General features: G+C 42.3%; 1 protein-coding gene across 2 annotated transcripts in view; it reads left to right on the top strand.

The window, feature by feature from the left end:
• Window positions 1–769: 769 nt before the first annotated feature.
• The window catches only part of LOC309567151 (protein-glutamine gamma-glutamyltransferase E-like), an 85,011-nt gene continuing 62,873 nt past the window's right edge, over window positions 770–22,907 (top strand). For both annotated transcript variants that reach the window (XM_082272498.1, XM_082272497.1), the window contains exons 1-2: window positions 770–866; window positions 20,059–20,247. In XM_082272498.1, the coding sequence (XP_082128624.1) occupies window positions 839–866; window positions 20,059–20,247 (217 nt within the window). In that variant the 5' untranslated portion in view covers window positions 770–838. The remainder of the gene's footprint in view (window positions 867–20,058; window positions 20,248–22,907) is intronic.

Raw genomic sequence — 22,907 nt, 5'->3', positions numbered from 1 at the left:
TATTCCAGTTGATATGGACACCTCCAAAGAAAAGGACCACCAAATCACTGTATGGATAGAAGTCCTCTCCATAGAAGCTCAATCAAAAGACAAGAGAACTCCACATAGTGTAAAACCACATAAAACTGGCATTTATTAGGGATTAAGAACACTTACATTCAGAAAGATAAAAAGCACTTTTCATTAGATAGCCTGTAGATCACATAGAACGCAATGACATCAATGGCAATAGACCCTAAAAGCAAAAGTGTGACTTTTCAGGAAAATAATTGGGCAGGGAGATAAATAGCCACAAAACATGTTAGATGTCAGTGAGTTTTGGCACACAAAAATAAACAGTTGGTTAATAGGATTAAGGCCACAAAAAAAAAAAAACCTGTTTGTACTCGGAAATGTGGCAGGTAAGTCCATGCCCCATCTGAACCCTAACGCAGCAGAGCACCTTAGGTAGGTGACTCTCCTGCTTCTTCTTCAGCCCGGTCCTGTTTACCACAAAATAAATGAAAAGATTGGGAAACTCTCAGAATTGACACACATCCAGGTACACAGGTATCACTAATGGAATCCCAAAGAGCTATGATAACTAATGATAACTATTTAGGTAGCTAATAGGACGAACTGAAATGTAACGTGCTACATTTGCTTTTGACACCTACTTGGTGTACTTATGCTTTAGGAACAATTGCAACAGCAAATCAATATAACACTGTGATCCACCCAGCTAATTATGAATAATAGTAATTAAAATCCAAACGAGTATGTGTCACTATATATATGCTAGCTGTGATTACTCGAGACACACAATAGTCATAGACACCGAAGTATCAACATACACATCATGGCAGGAGCTGGAGGCTTCTCATCAGGTATGTACAAGGACCAAAACATTTTAAAATGGGACAGAGTTCATTTTACCATCACCTACTGGAACTCTTATTAGATAAAGAACTGAACTATTGAACATCGGTACAGGCTGTCCCCGGGTTCTGTAGGAATGTTCTTAAGTTGAATATATATGTAAGTTGGAACAGGTAAATTTTTTAAGTATAATTCCAGCCCAAATTTTTTCTTTAGGTTTTCGATAGATAACATAGGGAAGGGTTGACACCCCTGTATTGTTTTTTTTTGTTTTTTTTTTGGCTGTCTGTGCCCCTGTTCAGAAGATTTTCCCTCACTTTGTGTCCCTGAGACAATTGGATTTTGAAAATTTGGGGTTGATGTGGAAACAAGGATTGGTGATAAAGCTTCAGTGGAGACACCTTTTTTCTCATGATAACTTTTACAAGAGTGAATTTCCCTTCTTAGGGGTAAATTTCCTCTTACTTCCTGTTGTCTCCCTCCATTTGTAAGTATGAGTTGTATGTAAGTCGGATGTGCATAACTCAGGGACTGGCTGTACCTGCTAGAGTGTGTTTAGTGATGTGATATCCATTGGCATTGACGAATTCAATTTACAGTTAGGCCCCGTTCACACTGGGGCGATCCGACTTCCCGGGGCGACCTCCGAGGTCGCGGTGCGAGCAGCGCGCCGCGACCTCGGAGCGGCCGGCACGGACTTCATAACATTGAAGTCTATGACGGTCGCTCCGGGTCGCCCCAAAGAAGCTCCGGACCCTTTTTCTATGTCGGAGCGACTTGTGTCGCTCCTATTAGAACGGGTCCGCAGCTTCCCTATGGAAGGCGACCTACGGCGACCTGTGAGGTGACCAGGTCGCCTCACAGGTCGCCTCAGTGTGAACGGGGACTTACTGTACTTACTGCAATTCTTATTGAATAAACAGCATGATTAGTTACACTTGAAATATTAAATTCGCCAAAAGCCTACATTTTAGATAAACCAATAGGCTGAACCCATTAATTGGCGTCTTGTATCACGGAGGCTGGGTTCACACTGATGCGAATTGGATGCGGTTTCCCCCCCATCCAATTGCATGACAGTAAAGTGGACTGGCTCTCAATGGAGCCAGTTCACACAGCTCTGGGGTGGCTGCGTTCCACATTAGAGCAGGGTCCTGTGCGTTTTCTGGTCCATTTCAGTTGCAAAGTCAGCCAAAAATTTGGACCTGATTTGCACCTGGGACGCACTGGACCCCCAGCTGTGAGCCGCGGCCGCAGCTAGTGTGAACCCAACCCTTTTGTCAGTTAGGGAGATGCCTCCTGCTACATTCTCCAAATTGTAAAAACATTTATTAACTAGATGTTTAACTATAAAAAATGAAAACTGCTCATAATCAGTGTTGGGAACTTGGGTACAAGTGTAATATTAATATTCAATTCAGATCAACTCAAATTCAAACCAAAACTAATATATCACTTTTGAAAGGACTTGGTTTTAAATTATACATAAAGTATAATATAGTAAAGTAAATATATAAAGTAAAGGCATAAATCATGCATGCTTTCTAAACAGTATTTAATTGGTGTTCTGATAGATGTGTATGCCTTAGGGTTAAATTGGTAATGATTTTATGAATTTATTCTTTACTTGAGCATTGATGGTTGGCATTAGGTTGCGTTCACACCTCTGCTTTTGTCATGGAGTAGATTTAAAATATTCTGCTTGCTGTAGCTCAGGTTTGGTTTGTGTCAAAATGCACTAATCCTTGGTATTAAAGGTAATGCATATAAAGACTATTTGAAATGTACCATACTGTGAATTCACTGCATAAAAGAGTACAAATGTAGCCAGAGGAGAGAATTAACCTTAAATAGACCTTTATTTGCCCATTATGTCAAATGAATATGCTGTAATGTGAACAATACAGCCAGAAGTGAAATGTCTGCCTAAAATGTTGAACTTGGTTTTATGGTTTGGTGAAACATACAAAGCAAAAAGAGATGACCGCACCCAGGATCTTGATGAAAACAGAAGTGTTTTATTCCTCACCACAGGTAACAAACTTGACAGTACATCACAGGAACAGAAAAAAAGTTGACGCATTTCACGATACTGTAGATCACATACTCATAACCGCAGGTGTGGAGAATCTACAGTATCGTGAAACGCGTCAACCTTTTACTTGTTCCTGTGATGTACTGTCAAGTTTGTTACCTGTGATGAGGAGTAAAACTATGTTTTCATCAAGATCCTGTGTGCGGTCATCTCTTTTTGCTTTGCATGTTATCTGGGTGACGGATCCGACTCGCACCAGGAAACATTGTCTCACCTGAGCGGCTCTGTCTTTGCAAACATCTGTTGGTGAAACATAGCACTCCTGAGGAATTGTTTTGTATTTGTAGACATCTCATATATACAATGTGCCTTGTCTAAAACATACGCCTGTAGAATTTCATTCAAGTGGGAGAGTAAAAAATTGCTTGTCAAACCATTCAATGGTGCCTTCATGGACTCATGAACTAATTTCAAATTATTTTTTGTTGTACTATGTCAATATCTTAATTTTTGTAGAATATACGTTGTATTTATACAAACAAATTTGGCTGGTTACGATTTTCTTAGTTGGGATTTTATTCAATGATTTGAAGTTTGTTCCTTCCCATTAGACCAAACAAAAAAATGTTCATCCTTGTCCTTTGATTCCTTATTCTTATTGAATCGTTCCCTTTAACTCTCAAATAATCGAAGGCACATTCTAAAAACAACCCTTTTCAAACAAAATTGTAAAAATTTAAGGCTAGCTTAAGCACATCAGCTGTCTATGTCACTGACCATTTTTACAGCTATGCTTTGCCTGGTCATTTGGTCTTAAAGAGTAGTTTGCCTGACAAGGCCATAACAACCTTTCAGCAATGCTCAGCAATCTATAAAGCCTAGTACACACGCAACGAATTTCCGCCGACCGGTCGTCCGTCTTTTGTCCAGAGTTGTGTTTTGTTGGTTGGAATGTGCCTAGACTGCACGCGAATTTTCCCGCACGACAAAATTCTACTTCAGAAGTGATGTCATGTGTTGGTTTGCTTTCTTTGTGTTCTTTCTTCTTTGAGCATGCCCAGTCTTGCTCATAAGATTTTTCCCTGTCGACATCTGTACTGACTGCACGAAAATCGGACGTGTTTTGACGGAGGACAAACATTTTATAGCCTGCACACCAGGATTTTTTGGGCCGAAAAGTCGGAGTGGGTTGTCGGAAGCATCATACTAACAAGCCGAAAATCGGCAGATCGGTCGTCGGACGAAAATTCCCGGCCGAATTTCGACGCGTGTGTACGAGGCTTTAGGCTCGACACATCTGATGTCTGTGGATTCCAGCCAGGCTGTCTCCAAAATTATCAATGTCTTATAAATGGGCTGATTAAGGGTAAATGTGCCACATGATGCCACATTTGGACTGGGGATGAGCTATTTAATGGCACAGCTAGGAGGAGTCCAGAAGAACTTCCAACACTGGAATAGCTTGTTCTCATTCACATAGATTTTGCAACAAGTTGGAAGATTGTGGTGCAACCAGGTTGATCCTTCCCTCTTCAGACTGAGAAGAGGTAAGGAATTGTAGAAAACACAAGTGACACTGCTTTCAATTCTCCATAACTGTTGACTAAATGACTGCAGGTTGTCATGAATTCAAAGACCAGCAGATGCTTCCTCATGAGTTATCAGGGATCCTCTCATAAGCCATGTTTTTATTATTTACTCAGCTACCCTTTTAATTTACAAACCCGATTCCAAAAAAGTTGGGACACTGAACAAATTGTGAATAAAAACAGAATGCAATGATGTTGAGGTTTCAAATTTCAATATTTTATTCAGAATACAACATAGATGACATATCAAATGTTTAAGCTGAGAAAATGTAACATTTTAAGGGAAAAATAAGTTGATTTTAAATTTCATGGCATCAACACATCTCAAAAAAGTTGGGACAAGGCCATGTTTACCATTGTGTGGCACCCCCTCTTCTTTTTATAACAGTCTGCAAATGCCTGAGGACTGAGGAGACAAGTTGCTCAAGTTTAGGAATAGGAATTTTGCCCCATTCTTGTCTAATACAGGCTTCTAGTTGCTCAACTGTTTTAGGTCTTCTTTGTCACATCTTCCTCTTTATGATGCGCCAAATATTTTCTATGGGTGAAAGATCTGGACTGCAGGCTGGCCATTTCAGTACCCGGACCCTTCTTCTACGCAGCCATGATGTTGGAATTGATGCAGTATGTGGTCTGGCATTGTCATGTTGGAAAATGCAAGGTCATGCCTGAAAGTGATGACGTCTGGATGGGAGCATATGTTGTTCTAGAACTTGGATATACCTTTCAGCATTGATGGTGCCTTTCCAGGTGTGTAAGCTGCCCATGCACATGCACTCATGCAACCCCATACCATCAGAGATGCAGGTTTCTGAACTGAGCACTGATAACAACTTGGGTTGTCCTTGTCCTCTTTAGTCTGTATGACATGGCATCCCAGTTTTCCAAAAAGAACTTCAAATTTTGTTTCTTTTGACAACAGAACAGTTTTCCACTTTGCCACAGTCCATTTTAAATGAGTCTTGGCCCAGAGAAAACACCTGCGCTTCTGGATCATGTTTGGATATGGCTTCTTTTTTGGCCTATAGAGTTTTAGCCGGCAACGGCGAATGGCACGGTGGATTGTGTTCACCGACAATGTTTTCTGCAAGTATTCCTGAGCCCATGTTGTGATTTTCATTACAGTAGCATTCCTGCATGTGATGCAGTGCCGTCTAAGGGCCCAAAGATCACGGGCATCCAATATGGTTTTCTGGCCTTGACCCTTACGCACAGAGATTGTTCCAGATTCTCTGGATGTTTGGATGATATTATGCACTGTAGATGATGATAACTTCAAACTCTGCAATTTTTCTCTGAGAAACTCCTTTCTGATATTGCTCCACTATTTTTCGCCACAGCATTGGGGGAATTGGTGATCCTCTGCCCATCTTGACTTCTGAGAGACACTGCCACTCTGAGAGGCTTCTTTTTATACCCAATCATGTTGCCAATTGACCGAATAAGGTGCAAATTGGTCCCCCAGCTTTTCCTTATATGTACATTTAACTTTTCCAGCCTCTTATTGCTACCCGTCCCAACTTTTTTGGAATGTGTAGCTCTCATAAAATCCAAAATGAGCCAATATTTGGCATTACATTTCAAAATGTCTCAGTTTCAACATTTGATATGTTATCTATATTATATTGTAAATAAAATATAAGTTTATGAGATTTGTAAATTAGTCCATTCCTTTTTTACTCAAAATTTGTACAGTGTCCCAACTTTTTTGGAATTGGGTTTGTGTATATATATATATATATATATATATATATAAATATATATTTAACTATGCATTTTAGCTCAAAAGATCACCTTCTATTGCTCTCAGTCTCCTAAATTAATTCAAAATTCAAGTTCAAGGTCTGGATCATTTACCATATTCTGCCCAATAATATATGAATTGTTGTTCATTAATTTGTTAGCTAGAGGGCCCTTCCCTGAAAGCAAAGGACTAAATATGAAGATATTTCTGTGATCTTGTGTGATCTCATTTAAATTGAACATTCACTGAGGTTTCCAATTGGCCGTCTTAATAAATAATTAAAAGGAAGACATAAAGTAGGGTCCTTGTCTTAGTATTTCTAATGGGATGTTTTTTCTGTCTTGTTACATCCATGCCTTATGGATTAGAATTGAGCAGGTGCTGGAAATCTAACAACAGGGGAATGAGCTCACTATTGGAATCAGTGTTGGGTAGAGCATCCAAATCCCTGAGAGCCTTCTCACTTCGGCCTCCTAAGCAAGCACTAAGCTTTGAATGACTCTCTTAGCAAACATATGCTACATTATATAATTCCAATAATAATGATTTTTGTCAAAAACAATCTAACTTATATAATATCAACAAATGGTAAGGAGAGTTTTATGTTGCATTTTAAAGCTGATGTCTGCCAAAAAATAATAATAGCCCAATTCTCTCTATCTTGAAAACATTGAGTCACAGATCCAGAACAAGCATGTAGCCAGTGTAGTAAAAGTAAAGTCAAAGTGCCCAATCTCCATACTTATTCCTAGTCAGTGATGCAGAATGTATTGAAGGTTCGTAGTGACAGCCTATTACTTTAGGCATAATTTTCCTATTGAGTTCTTATGAATAGTTTATTCCCTGTATGTCTCACTGCTACTGCTTAAATTTGATTTTTACCTTATACACTGAAAACATTGGAGACCAATGGATTATATGGCTTTTAGGAATACAATGGAGCATTCCTCTGCAGGGCCAGATTAACGTAGGGGCTATTGGAGCTGCAGCTCCAGGCCCCTACCTTAATATAGGCCCCGGGTTGGCCATATTCACTGTTACCGCTCTTCTGTCACTTGTAAACACAGAAGTCTGGCTTCTATGCTCGCTTCCCCAGGCAGCACCCTCAGAACCTCCCCACACAGCGCGAAGGCCGGACAAGGAGGGACAGTTGCCGATGCATGGATGTGTTTATGGGCTTCAGAGACAGCATCCCATGTTGAATTAGGCATGCATGGCTGCACCCTTCCTCCTCTGGGTGCATGCCAAGGCACGGCCCTTAAGGCCCTTCAAAGTCCTCAGCACCAAGCCCATGATGCTCTTAATCCGGCCCTGTTCCTCTGCTACGGTTAGGCTAAGTGGCATTTTACTGCGGACTTTAACCTGCAATATAAAAAATGCTGTGAATGCTGTACTTCTTGGGAAGCCTTCTATCATACATACTTATGGCTTATTTTTACTGTTTTTTCACTACTAATATGTTTCCTACTAATCTAAAGACAATCTATATCAATTAAAATTATACATGGTATTCCATAGACAAATGTAGAGAGAACGCTATTAAAAAAAACCCTGTCATGGTTTTACACTCCCAGAAGCCATTGGCTGCTAGCGCTGATCGAATGCTAGTTTTCAGCAGGACCGTTCGTCAGAGACCAGGTGGTTAGGCCAGCTTCTTTTGAACAGATAGTGGTACCCACTTATCGAAAGTCATCCCTTTACAGCTGAAGCAGCAAACCTTTAGTCTGACACCACTGTAGCAAAGCCCTCCGACCCATTAGTGGAAACCGAAATACAGATATCAACCACATCATTTTTTTTTGCAGATTTTATAAGGCAGGGATCCTCAAACTCTCGCCCTCCAGCTGTTGTGGAACTACACATCCCATGAGGCATTGTAAAACTCTGACATTCAGACATGACTAGGCATGATGGGAATTGTAGTCCCTGAACAACTGGAGGGCCATAGTTTGAAGACCCCTGGTCTAAGGCCACCTTTTTTTGAAGTGGTTCTAAAGCCTAAGAGATTTTTTTTACCTTAAAGAGGAAGTAAACCCTCCTCTGCAAGTTGTACCTATAGGTAAGCCTATGATAAGGCTTACCTATAGGTACTGTAAATATCTCCTAAACATGTACCGTTTAGGAGATATTTACCTTACATGCAGCCAGTGACGTCACTGGCGCATGCGCTCTGAAGGAACGGCCGCTGGTGCCGTTCCTTCAGAGCCCCGTGCCGTGACCGTAGGCTTCCGCACACGTGCGCGGGAGTGACGTCACCGCGGCTCCTACCAATCAGATGGCCGGATGCCGCGATCCCGGAAGACGGGCGACTGAACATGTCGCCCGTCATAGAGGTAAGCGGGCGGCTCGGCGGGGGATCGTTCTAAGGTAACTACTTCATAATGAGCTAGTATGCGATGCATACTAGCTTATTATGTGTTTCTCTTTCTAGTTGTAAAAAAAAAAAAAGTTAAACGAGTTTACAACCTCTTTAAAGTGGTTCTAAAGCCTCAAGGTTTTTTTTACCTTCTCTGCTATAGGAGTCTCCCTCTTTTTCTTACCCGAGCCTGATCCGATCCAGCGTTGTGCACGAGAGCAGCAGTTCTTGCCGCTGTCTACCTCCCCATTGGGCAGATTTGCAATCTATCAACTCCAGTGATGAGAGAGCAGGGGGTAGGGCCGAGTCCTGCTGCCTGTGACAATAGACACAGCAGCAGGGCTTAAGAGTGAGTCAACACAAGTACCCCCATGGGAATCATTTTCTTATTGGGGCCTCCAAGCAAGAGAGTAAGAGCCAGGAACACCGTCGGTGGACCCAAAAAGTAGAGGATTGTGGCCGCTCTGTGCTTTGTACAGTAGTAACTACTGAACTGTTGCCACTACTGCACTCAGGCCTTCTTTAGTCCATTTAGTTTAGGCAATGTGTTACACAAACAATTTATCCCCTCAAGTCTATGGAATATTTTAGACAATCTGCAGTAAGAATGGAGACAAACATGCTCACAGCTCAGTTAGTACAATAAAGGATCAAAGTAGAACTAAAGGCAAACTTTTTTCCCTTTTAGATAGAGTAAGGGAGGCAGTGGCCGCTGGTGCTCAAAATTTTTAGGGGGACGCAAACAGAAAAAAACGAAAAGGCACTGCTTTGCGGCAAAAAACGCGGCAAAAAATTGCATGACTTTGAGGTCACAAAAGTGTGAAAGGTGCCTTCAGTAACAAAGTATATTGTGCCCTCATCAATGCAGAGTTACTACAGCGTGCCCCCATTCAATGCAGAGTTACTACAAAGTGCCCCCATTACATGCAGAGTTACTACAGCGTGCCCCCATTCAATGCAGAGTTACCACAGCGTGCCCCCATCAATGCAGCGTTACCACAGCGTGCCCCCATCAATGCAGAGTTACCACAGCATGCCCCCTTTCAATGCAGAGTTACCACAGCATGCCCCCTTTTAATGCAGAGTTACCACAGCGTGCCCCCATCAATGCAGAGTTACTACAGCATGCCCCCTTTCAATGCAGAGTTACCACAGCATGCCCCCATCAATGCAGACTTACTACAGCATGCCCCCATTCAATATAGCATTACTACAGCATGCCTCCATTCAATGCAGAGTTACTACAGCGTGCCCCCATTGTCACACAATGGGTGGGCCTGGTGCGCACTGCTCTGCGCCCCGGGTCCACCCTCTTCTGAAGCCTGTTAGAGCCTCTGGCTCTAATCAGGAGATTAAAAAAAAAAAAACCCCATTGAACTCCATGTGTCCGGCGCCCCACATGCAGATTAGGGGGCCGGACGCCCCTGCGCCCCCAACACAACGGCCGCCACTGAAGGGAGGGTTATAAACCCGGTCAGATTTTTTTTATTTTTTTATACCATCTGTTTCCCATTGCAGAGATTTACCTTCACTTCCTGTCCCATGGCCAAACAGGAGGTGGGCAGAAATCCCTACAAATTAAGGGAATTCCTTAGGGATGCCCAGGTTACCAGAACTAGTGTCACCAGCAGTAGTGTTCCCATTGGAAGATTTCCCCTTTATTACTTTTCTGGGGACAACCCAAAATTTGGGGTTTTCTTTTAATTTCACTTTTAATGATAATGGTAAACAGGACAAATAGAGAGGGTGAATCTCCTTAATGTGGGCTCAGACAGCAAGTAAAACTGACAAGGGTTCTAACCTCTCTCCACACTGTCCAAAACTTAAAAAAAAAGTTTTGCCCTTAGTTATACTTTAATGGTACAATGTTTAAAAGTATTACCAGCTACTTTTCCAGACCAATAATTTGAGTGGTCAAATCCTTTAAGAAAACACATTTTAAATAATTGAATACATGAGTGTTCCACTACCTTGTGTTTTTTTATGTTTCCTCCTTATATCGAACCTTTAAAATTGGAATGTTAGTAGTCTTTTTTCGACTAACAATTACATATTACTCACATTGTTATGTGAACACCATTAAACATTTTTTTTACGTCATAAAGCACATATCATCTAATCTGCATACTGTGACTGACTTTACAACATCACAAATACTCAGCAATTGTCATTTATTCTATTACTCATTTATAAGGCGGAATAAGTATCAAGCCATCAGAGTTTTGGGTCTATACTAAAGGTGCATCCTTGATACTTGCAGCCGGTTTCATAAACAGGTACAAGGAGGTTCGAGATTTGCCTGCTGCCACTTTAAACTTCTGGGCGCACCAGTACACCAACAGCAGAACTCTCTTTTCGAGCGATAAACCCGCACCATGCTGAATGACCAAAACTATAAGCATATAGGTACAAGCCGGGTCTTTTTCCCTCGGCTGAATATTGGCGTTATCAATTATCAAGTGGACAATTGAATGAATCTTTTTATATACCTATCCAATTGTCAGCTTTTGGGAAATTGTCAGCTCTTTTGTTATTGCTGCCAAATAATTAGAGTGTACTCAAGACATTTTTTTTTTTTTTTTGTGTAGCACCCTCCTAGGTACGTGCTAGGTAAAGGCATTGTTTTGCTCCATCTGCTTATCAGGGGATCCTGATCAGTAGTTTTGTCTGTTACATGTGTCCATGTATGATTCACTTGGTCTGAGGGAGTGTCCCCACTGTATCCAATAGGGGAGCGTGTTGGACAGTGGAGGAAACCCGGCCAGTGACATACAGGCTTTTGTGGCTGTCCCTGTGGGAGGGCACAAGGGTGGTGCATCCTGGGATAGGTCATAAAAGCCAAGGGCACATGTGACAGGGTGTCTTTGCGCAGGAAGCCAGGTCCCAGGAGGAGGGTAACGGTTTGTCTCTCCTCCTGTCTGCAAGGAAGGTGGTCACAGGCAGTCAGCCTAGTAGACCAAGTGTGTGATGCTGAGCCAGGAGGTCCAAGATTCTGACAAGTGGAGTTGAAGGCAGAGCAACCCAGGGAAAAAAGTGTCAGTGAGTACCAGGAAGCTTGCCAGGGGTCTGCCCAGGAAGGGGACCACTCCAGTGGAGAGTGAGTGGACAAGGGGCTAGCATGCACGGGAAGTGAGAAAGGAGGTGCCAAGTCAGAACCCTGAAGAGAAATTCAGTCAGGAATCTATTTTCTACTTCACTTTAGTGGCAAGGTGAAGCAGTGGCCTTGCCGCACTCATTACAGTCAGTTGTCCTCAGAAATTGTGCATAGTTGAAGTTGGAGTATCCCACTCATCCCTTCTCCCATCCAAGTTCTAAAATAAAACACAAAAACCAAATCCCCTGGACTGTTCATTGTCTGAGCCAAGTCCTAAAGTGATAAGTTTTACGGACTGTTGCTATGGGTAACCCAGGGGAATCCACACTCAGCAGCTCCCAAGGGGGCAGAGCTACATTAGTTTTGGATAAGATGCAGAGGGATTAGAGCACCTATTAGGTCTTTATTGCTGTCTGTATCCCCATTATGGAGGTTTACCGCCGCAATGCGTCCTATTTACCATTATCATCAAAAGTGAAAGAACAATTATAGACTAAATCTTCCAATGGGCACACTATTTCGGGTGACAACCAGGGATTTCCTTAGTTTGAAGTGATTTACCCTCACTTCTTGTTGTAACTGTGGGACAGGAAGTAAAGGAAAAATTGGGACACAGATGGCAAATTAAAAAAAAAAAAAAAAAAACTTGACAAGGGGTTTTAACCACTTTACCACCGGAGGATTTTGCTGTCTTACGTCTAGGCCACTTTTTGCGATTCGGCACTGTGCAAATTTAACTGGCAATTGCGCGGTCATGCAACGTCGTACCCAAACAAAATTTACGTCTTTTTTTCCCCACAAACAGAGCTTTCTTTTGGTGGTATTTTATCTCCTCTGCGCTTTTTATTTTTTGCGATATTAATAAAAAATTGCGACAATTTTGAAAAAATAACAATATTTTTCTACTTTGACAGTTAAAAAATATCCAATATATTCAATTTTTGTCACATATTTAGGCCAAAATGTATTTAGCTACATGTCTTTCACAAAAAAATTCTCGATGAGCATATTTTTAACCGCTTTAAGAATGGAAGATTTTACCCCATTCCTGACCAGGCCATATTTTGCGATTTGGTACTGCATTATTTTAACAGACAATTGCGCAGTCATGCAATGCTGTACCCAAATTACATCTATGTCTTTTTTTTCCCCACAAATAGAGCTTTCTTTTGGTGGTATTTGATCACCTGTGTGATATTTATTTTTTGCGCTATATACAAAAAAAGAGCGACAATTTTGAAAAAATAACAATATTTTTCACATTTTTTTATATGAAATTCCCCCCCAAAATAATGTAAAAATTACATTTTTTTAACATTTTAGGCCAATTTATTTTCTGCTACATATTTTTGGTAAAAAAAATCGCAATAAGCGTATTTTGATTGGTTTGCGCAAAAGTTATCACAGCTACTAACTACAGGAAATTTATGTTATTTTTATAGTTTTTAACTAGTAATGGCGGCGATCTGGCGGCAATCTGTGATTTTTTTTGCGGGACTGTGACATTGCGGCGGAAAGATCGGACCCTTGACTGAAATTTTTGACACTTTTGGGGGTACCAGTGACATTACTAAAGTAATCAGTGCTATACATATGCATTGTTACTGTAAAAATGACACTGGCAGGGAAGGGGTTAACTTTTATTGGTGATCAAGGGGTTAATGTATGCCTGGTGCTTACTGATGTGTGTGGGGGGAGGGGACTGTGTGACACAGGCACTGATCGCAGGTTCAGCTATGCTGAATCCTGCAATCTGTCACTGTTTGTCACTTAAGAGATCCGCCCGCTTTGTTTACACAAGCAGGCGGATCTCCACACTCGATCCCCGTAGATCGGGGAAGAGCAGCGGTGATCACCGCCGCACCTTCCCTGGCCCGACTCTTGCTGTGACTGAATACAGCGGGAGTGAGCCTCCGGCGGCGCGCGCGCCGCCCACAAGGTAAGGAGTCCAGCGACGTAGGTCTACGTCGCTGGACGATAACTAACCACTTTGCCGCAGTAGTATCAATGTGAGCGGTCGGCAAGTAGTTAACCTTCCCTTACTCTATCAAAAAAGGTTTTACTTTTAGTTTGACTTTAACTCCGTAACACCCATACCTATTAAAGCCTAACTCCAGCCCCAATTTTTGTTAAAGCTTTGGGTAAAGTATTTATTCCTGTAATGGATCCTGTAAGGGAAATTTCACCTCACTTCGTGTCCCTCTGTCACCCCTACAAGAGAGGATGTGGTCATCGCTAGAATGGGAAGGCATGAACAGCAATAAAAACAGAAATGTAATCCTGCCCTAACTTTATGAATATGTTTCTTTTTTAGCTCTGTTCCCATTGGATACATTTCATATTACTTCCTGTACTGACAGAAAGTCATGTGGAAAGCATTACAACAGGCACACAGAAGGCACCAAAAAACTAACAAAGGTTCTAACTCTTCCTTGCATATTACAAGGAAGGGGTGGTTGGGTCTAGAAGAGCTTCAATGGAGCACAAAAAACCTGTCCCAGTGGAATTAAATTGACACTAAACTCTGGTTAAAAAAAAAAAAAAATGCTTTTGTATTCTTAAAGCGGAGTTCCGGGCACAGAATCGTTTTTTCAATGAACATACCCCCGGACAGTCAGGGCTAGTACATCCCACAATGGCTAGCCTCTGATCTGTCCCGGTTCGCACTTACCTGCAAGAAGAAATACTCACTTTTAAAATTTCTTCTCCAGCGTTGCCATCTCTGTTGTGGGCAGCTGAAGCCAGCGCGATCCTCTTCTGCGTCCTCTTCCGTGTCTTCTTCTCCCAGAATGCGCCTTCACTGACCCCTCTCATCACTTCCGGTGCGGCGCCGCATTCCACCACAGCTTCTGGGCATGCCCAGAAGCTGTTTAGCAATGAATGTGGCGTTGCACCGGAAGTGACGAGCGGGTCCGGTGCCGTCGCATTGATTCTTGAGAGCGATGACGTTCAGCTCCCAAGAATCATTGCAAACCGGAAGTGACGGCGCGGGCCGCAGCCACAGAGGGAGGAAGTGGAAAATAGGTGAGTATTTCTTTCTACAATTACAAGGTAAGTAAAAAAAAAAAAATAACCCTAACTATCCAAATCCTTTTCAGGTGAAGAAGAGCAAGCGGATGGACACAAAATCGATTAGGTTGATTTTGTGCCCGGAACTCCGCTTTAAAGCAGATCTTCACCCCAAAGACAAATTATTTGAACTTAGTTCCAGACCGTCCCTGTCCCACAATTCGAAAAAAAATTGTATTATGTGCTGTTGACTTTTTTTGTATTTCGTTGTAGTACTTTCCCCTTTCTCACCAAGGTGAGAATGATGTTGCACTTGATTCCAATCATGAGGAAATGTGGGCAAAGACCTTTGGCACATCTGTTCATAGGTGGGGTTTCTATTTAAATACCTGAGGACTTGCATAGTTATGCAGGTCGTAAATAGTTGAGTGTCTGAGCATGTGTGGGGAAACTCAGCACATGTGCAGATGTGCCAGGTCCCAAAGGCCAGGCAGTGACCTTTGGCATGTCTCTGAACCTGCCAGTCTTTCAAATATGGTGGTGGCAGTGAGGAGGGGTGGGGCAGGCATTACAGGGATTGATGTTACTCTAATTTTAAAAGGTATTTTCCATTGCTCTCAGTCTCCTCCAAATGTTCAAATTCCTTTTTTCTTCAGTCTTTTTTTTTTTTAGAGGGTGGCTATGTTCATTCTCTATGGTCCCACTGTATATAGGAAAGTAGCCATCAGCCACCCTCTCTTGCTCGCTCCTAAAATAGAATAGGGCCATTAGGTAGTGGATGTGTATGAATTATTTTTGGAGAATAAGGATATTGTTTAATTTCTCTTTAACAATGACAGGATAGAGAGAAGGAGCTTTGGGATGTGTGGGTGTGGAAGGTCAAGAGAAGGAGGGTGAGATGTAGGAGCTCATTCTGTAATGTTGAAGATATTTCATGTTCATCCAAACATTTCCGTCAGTTTAAAGAAGAACAATAGGCAAAATTTTTTTTCATTTTGGATAGAGCAAGGAAGGAGAACCCCTGTGAGATTTTTTTTCGCCATCGGTGTCCCATTGCTGAGGTTTACCTTCGCTTCCTGTCCCATAACCAAACAGGAAGTGAGGGGAAGTCCCTGCAAATTAAGGGAACTCCTTCACTCCTTCATCAGAATTAGTGTCCCCGTTGAAAGATTTTCTATCCAATATTTTTCTGGGGACAACCCAAAATTGAGCTTTTTCTATAACTTTCACTTTTAATGATAATAGTAAACAGGACAAATATAGAGGGTGAATCTCCCTAATAGGGGCACAGACAGCAATAACTGCTGTCAGGCCACTTAGACTGTGGAGGGGGAGCCCACAACTGCAGGAATGCCTCCATGGGAACAGGCACACACAGGACAGTTGAGTTTGACTCCCGTCTGTGTGTGTTCTCCGGACCCAGCCGCCGAACTTGGAAGCTGACACTAGCCTGGCACTGCCTTATTGATAATCTGCATTTTTATTCTCGTGGTTGATTGTGTAGGCAGGGCCCTAGTGCACTGCATTGCCCGGGCCCTTTGATGCTCTTAAGATGGCACTGCACAAAGGTATCAAAAGGCGCTTTTTCACTGCATGGAACCGAACGGTTCGGCACGCTTTTGTGCTTTTCCACTGCTGGTACTGCATGGTACGGTGTAGGAACGGTTCGGTACGGTACGGCGGCGCTTTTCCACTGCATGGAACCGAACGGTACGGCTCTCAAAAACAGTACCACCTCGATTGTGGTTCCAAGAGGTACCATACCCGGTACCATATCCCACAATCCTTTGCATGCAGTCACTACTAGCCACTGATTGGTCAGAGAATCTTTGTTATCCCACCCACATCCCAACCACTTAACTTTAGCACTACTTTAGTGGAAAAGCAAACCATACCGTACCGTACCGAACCGTTCCAACACCGTACCATGCGGTACCAGCAGTGGAAAAGCAAACCGGGCCAAGCAGGGCCGAGTAGAGCCGAGCCGGTACTTGCAGTGGAAGTGCCAAAAGTCAACGCAACACAGTCACCATAAAATAGCGCAAAGTAGATGTTGATTGTCCTAGATCAATCACTACACTGATACCTTCATCTGAGGTATTTGTACTTGTATTTCTCCTGTGATCCCCCACCTGGAAGATATATAACACTTGGTTTGCAACATGGGTTAATGCATATGGTTTATTTGATAATAATTATATACCACAGTTCTCCTGATGAAACAGAACACAAGATATGACGTTAAGCTGCTTTCTGTTCCACAGCATGAATCAGCTTTGCATTATAGAGGATATATGATTCATTACTTGGATCAATGGTGGTTGTTATTGTTCTGGACATTTTATAGACAGGCAACTCCTATCCTCATATTGATTAGTGGTTCCAAATTAATAACTACCACAGTAGGGAACAGACACAAAAAGATACACTCTGCATCTTTCCAAAATATGAATTACTAAGTCGTTGCTCTGGGTAACCCAGGGGAATCCGCATCATGCAGCTCCCATGGGAGTAGTGCTACACTTAAAAAACAAAACTGATGCAGCCACCGCTCCCAATGATTGGTAAGCTGCAATATTATGTTCTTGGTTTTGTGTTTACTACCTTTTTAAAGTCTTGCCATATTGAACCTTGACTGTTAATATTTTTATGCTTTTATATGTCTTTGTAAAATAAAGTGAAACTGTATGCAGATATCTGTTTTTTTATTGGCACCTTAAAATCCCCTTTGTAAGTAAACATTTTAACATATCTAAAGGTGTGTTATCTTACATAGTTACATAGTTACATAGTAGGTGAGGTTGAATAAAGACAATAGTCCATCCAGTTCAACCTGTGTAGGCATGTGTGGCTGTAATCATCTCCCATACCCCTGAATGTTCTGATCCTTGAGATGTAAGTCTAAGAGTCTTTTGAAAGCCACCATACTACCCGCAGAAACCACCTCTTGTGGTAGAGAATTCCACAATCTTGTTGCCCTAACAGTAAAGAACCCCCCGCGTTGCCTGAGGTTAAAACGCTTCTCCTCTAATCGCATTGTATGCCCTCGAGTCCTCATGCAATCCCTTCGAATGAACAGCTTTTTTTCTAAGCTGGGATCCCCATTAAGATATTTATAAATTGCTATCATGTCCCCCCTCAGACGTCTCTTCTCCAGGGAGAATAAATCGAGCGATTGTAGACGCTCTTCATAGTCAAGGTCCTCCAATCCCCTAATTAGTTTAGTTGCCCTTCTCTGGACTCTCTCCAGCTCCAACACATCCCTCCTGAGGACTGGCGACCAGAACTGGACGGAATACTCCAGATGCGGTCGGACCAGAGTTTTATAAAGTGGAAGGATTATAGTCTTATCTCTGGAATGCATCCCTTTCTTTATGCATGCTAATATTCTGTTGGCTTTGGAAGCTGCCGCTTGACATTGCATGCTGTTTCCTAATCTATCATCAACCAATACTCCCAGATCCTTCTCCATTTTTGATTCCCCCAAGGGCTCCCCTCCTAACGTGTATTGTGATTTTATGTTTTTAGTCCCCAAGTGCAAAACCTTACACTTCTCCACGTTAAACCTCATTTGCCATGTCGTTGCCCACTCTGTTATTTTGTCCAGGTCATTCTGCAGGATATCTGCTTCATGTTGTGAAGTTATTGCCCTGCCCAATTTTGTGTCATCTGCAAAAACTGATATCGAACTACTGATCCCGACCTCAATGTTGTTTATGAATAAATTGAACAAGGTGTGTCCCAGGACTGAGCCTTGGGGGACCCCGCTTACCACCTCAGACCAGTCTGAGTATGCGCTGTTTATTACTACCCTTTGGACCCGCCTTTTTAGCCAGTTCCGTATCCAAGAGCAAACCCTGCTATCGATACCTGCAGACCTTATTTTATAAATTAAGCGCTTGTGGGGAACTGTATCAAACGCCTTAGCGAAATCCAAGTACACCACATCCACTGGTCTCCCCCTATCTAGCTCACAGCTCACCTCCTCGTAGAATGTAAGGAGATTGGTTTGACAAGAACGCCCATTTGTAAACCCGTGCTGATTACTGCTGATGATGTTGTTGTCCTTAGCAAACTCTACAATATAGTCCCTTATCATCCCCTCCAGAAGTTTACATACTACTGATGTCAAACTGACAGGCCTATAATTTCCCGGGATATGCCTCTGGCCCTTTTTGAATATTGGAATCACGTTAGCTTTCTTCCAATCCCTTGGTACATCTCCTGTCCTAATACTGTCAGCAAAGATCAGGAACAGTGGTCTCGATATAACTTTACTGAGTTCCTTGAGTACTCTCGGATGTATGCCATCTGGTCCTGGTGATTTGTTTGTGTTAAGTTTATCCAGCCTTTCCCTGATTTCCCCCTCTGTTAGCCATGGTGGCAAGTCCTGTTTATTACTACTAACCATACAGTCATGGTCAGTGTACCCCTCCTTTTCCTGTGTAAAGACTGACGAGAAAAAAGCATTTAGCACGGTTGCTTTTTCAGTGTCCTCTGTAACCATCCTCCCATCATTGTTAATTATGTGTGCAATATGCTCTGCCTTAGTTTTTTTGCTGTTGATATATTTAAAGAATTTCTTTGGGTTTTTTTTACTATCCTCCGCTATTTGTCTCTCAAAGTTGATTTTAGCCATCTTGATTTCTTGTTTACTTTTCTTATTTGCCTCCTTGTATTGCTCGAAAGCCGATACTGTGCCCTCTGATTTATATTTCCTGAAGGCCAATTTTTTTCCCCTAATAAGTTTTATGACGCTACAGTTTAGCCAGCCAGGTTTGGCTTTGTCTCTTCTAAATTTATTTCCCATAGGAATGCACTGCAAGATGCCTTTGCCTAATATGTTCCTAAAGCATTCCCATTTTCCTCTGTGGTCAGGGATCCCAGGGTTTGGTCCCAGTTTACCTTTTCCATCATTGAGTACAATTTTGGAAAGCTTGCCCTTCTGAAGTTTAGGGTTCTTATGTTCCCCACTTGTCTTGTTATGTTGTTATTTACACTAAATGTGATCATCCTGTGATCGCTAGAGCCCAGGTTGTCCTGGACTCCTACCTCCGAGATTATGTCTGGGTCATTAGTGAGCAATAGATCCAGGACTGCGTTTTCTCTGGTGGGGGAATCCACCAACTGTGACATGTAATTATCCAGTAAGGTTTCCGTGAATAGGCGGGCCTTCTGTGAGTGTGCAGTCCCCTCTTCCCAGTCAATGTCGGGGTAATTGAAGTCCCCCAATACGATGTTATCTCTGTTAAATTTCCTTGACTTCATACTTGAAATTACTAATACTAATCAAATAAAGATTTTATTTTATTGTAACACCTGTACAAGCAATTTTAATAAAGATTATGTAACAGTATAATCTCTTCCCCACAGGTCTGCAGTTGACCAACTATGACCTACAGGTCCAATCTAATAAATCCAAACACAACTGTGACTCTTACATGGGCAATGACCTGGTAGTACGCCGCGGACAGGAATTTACGATAACAATGCAGTTCAATGCACCCGTGAAAGCTGAAGACAAGCTACAGTTCACTGCAAGTCTTGTTCCCACAACAGGAGGTAAAATTAATAACATTTTACTTTGAAATTTAATGTACAGGGTGGTATGATAGCTGTTAGCTTCTGTTTCAATTGTGTATTGAGAATAAAAATATTTATCTAATTAATATCTAAAGACCATTACATACATGTCAGTTAGCCTTGATTTCAAGTGTAACTTCACTGGAACGAATCAATGATGGTTCAAATGCTTGCCAAATTTTTATTGTTGCTGGTACTGTCATTGGGGAAATTTCCCTTACTACTTATCTTTAACACATGAATGCAAATTAAATAGGAAAACTGTTAAAAAAAATTAGCACAAAATGTATTGTCCATGTGTATTGAATATCTCTACTAATTGGCGTGTTTCTCTAGTCTCCTGGCCAAAACCCAGAATCATTCCACTGCAGTGAGCAATTATGTCTAGTGCTCCATAGCCATGGTGTTGAAGGGTTAGATCTCTATGATCAGTGTACTGGAGTGATCCTGATCTTTGGCCAAAAGAACTATGGAAAGACTGAGTAATACAAAGATCATAGGCGCCAACCTTAGTGCAGAGAACTAGTTGCAGCTTCTTGCCCATGAAAAGTCCTCTAGACCAGCCTTTTTCAACCGGGGGAGGACTTTCAGGTTTTTTCAGACGTGCCTGGGCAAAATGCTTGGTAATCACCGATCACCGGGAGACTGGAAAGTCAACTACGGAGATCATCATCAGTTTGCGGAATTACACTATTGTCGCCCCCACTTTGTTCATTTGCATGTGGCTTTGGACGGAGGACCATTTGAGGAGGAAGGATCTAGGTGTTGTCCAGCTGTGAGTCCTACACCCGTTGATTGGTGGATAAATTTGAAGGATAATTTTTCACCTATCTCTGGTGAGTGTTTCAAATAGGGGGGGAGCACAGAAGGGTGGTGGAAGCTTGGTGAATAGTCAAGATCTCTCACTCCCTTACTCTTTTTGATGGACTCCATTTGATCAAGTGTTTTATGGACTAAATGCCTATACATCCTATGAGGTTTTGAAGGACTTTTTGTTTGTACACACAAGTTCTGGTTCTAGCGCTGCTAGTGTTTTAGATTAATTTTTTAAGATTTTAAATATTCTATAACACCCTTTCATCATACAGTATAATCCGTTAGGATTACAGCTTTGTATCATCTCATTTAGTGTATTTACATTTTTGGAATTGCCGCTGGTTCCACCCCCCTGCATCGCAATGCTCGGGGGTGGAACCGGAAGACAGGTGTCGGCATCGGCCGAGCACACAGCGAGAGGACAACAGGAGGATGGCTGGAGGACGGCGGGGGAGGACGCCAGCGCAGGACAGCGGGAGGACGGCGGGGAGTACTGCAGGGGAGGATGGCTGGAGGACGGCGGGGGATCGCAGGGGAAGGTGAGTTTTAAAATATAAAACAACAGATTTCCATGCAAAACAATGTACCGCTTTTAGTACAGAAATCTGGACATAATCAGACCGCCAGGGAGGCTAAGGAGTGTAATAAGTTTTTAATTTCTTCCTTCATACATCCATATAAGTATCAATGATACTCTTGGAACTACTTCAAAACATATGCAAATCTGAATGTTGTAATGCCATATGTAGACGAAGATCTAATATTTGTCCATCTAATTAGATGCTTTCTCTTTAAGTGACGACTGTTCCCACATACATATGAAGATAACCGTTATTTCTGCTACTGCTATGAAAGATGTGCTACTTTATTTGTATTTCACAGTATATAGGAAACAAAGATTGCATTTCTCCATCATGTAGATGGATTTATAGTTGTGTTACTATCCCAGGGAATGCAGCTTCCAATGGTGGCACACAGAGAAGAGCACAATATAATAAATATTCCCCATTAAACTATTTATTAAATTTTTTACCTCAGCACTTGCAGTTTACAACTTTCAATTAGCCATGTGGATGGTCCTACGACTTGCTGGGAGCAGTCTCAGCGACCTAATCGCTTTGTGTCCATTGTGGACCCTGATATGCTTTTATGATTGATTCGTTTGTGAGTATATCTTCTTTTATTTCACATTATTAAACACCACTTGGGTAATGCGTGAGCAGGGCCGCTGATAGGGGGGGACCACCAGCCCTCTTGTAGGGGGCCCGAGCACACAGGGGGGCCCACACAGAGAGGGGGATTAGTGACTGACAACAAATACAGAAATCTTCCTCCAGCACCTGAATCTGATCTGTCCCTCTCCCTGCTATCAGCTTTTATCTGTTGAGAAAGAGACAGTCGTCCCTCACTAATCCCCCTCCCTTGTGTGGGCCCCCCTCCCAGCACTTATCTCTGCTCAGGAGTTTATTTGTAAATTGTAACTTTGTTTCTCTCTCTCTCTGTCTCTCTGATCACTGAGCTCCAACTGCCCAGCCTGTATATTTTTCTCATCTCATCTTATTTTTTATTTAAAGAGGTTGTAAACCCTTTTTTTTTTTTTTCTTTTTCACCCTGAAATCCTGCACCCTGTGCATCGCATACTAGCTCATTATGAAAATACTTACCTTAGAACGAGCCCCCGCCGTGCCGCCCGCTTAGCTGTATGACGGGCGACATGTCCAGTCGCCCGTCTTCCGGGATCACGGCATCCGGCCATCTGATTGGCCGGAGCCGCGGTGACGTCACTCCCGCGCACGCACGCAGGAGCTGACGGTCATGGCACG

Source organism: Pelophylax lessonae (assembly GCF_965119305.1).
Source record: "Pelophylax lessonae genome assembly, chromosome: 11".
Taxonomy (NCBI): Eukaryota; Metazoa; Chordata; class Amphibia; order Anura; family Ranidae; genus Pelophylax; species Pelophylax lessonae.
Note: the sequence above shows the minus strand (reverse complement) of the source record. Positions and strands in the feature narration are given on the sequence as shown.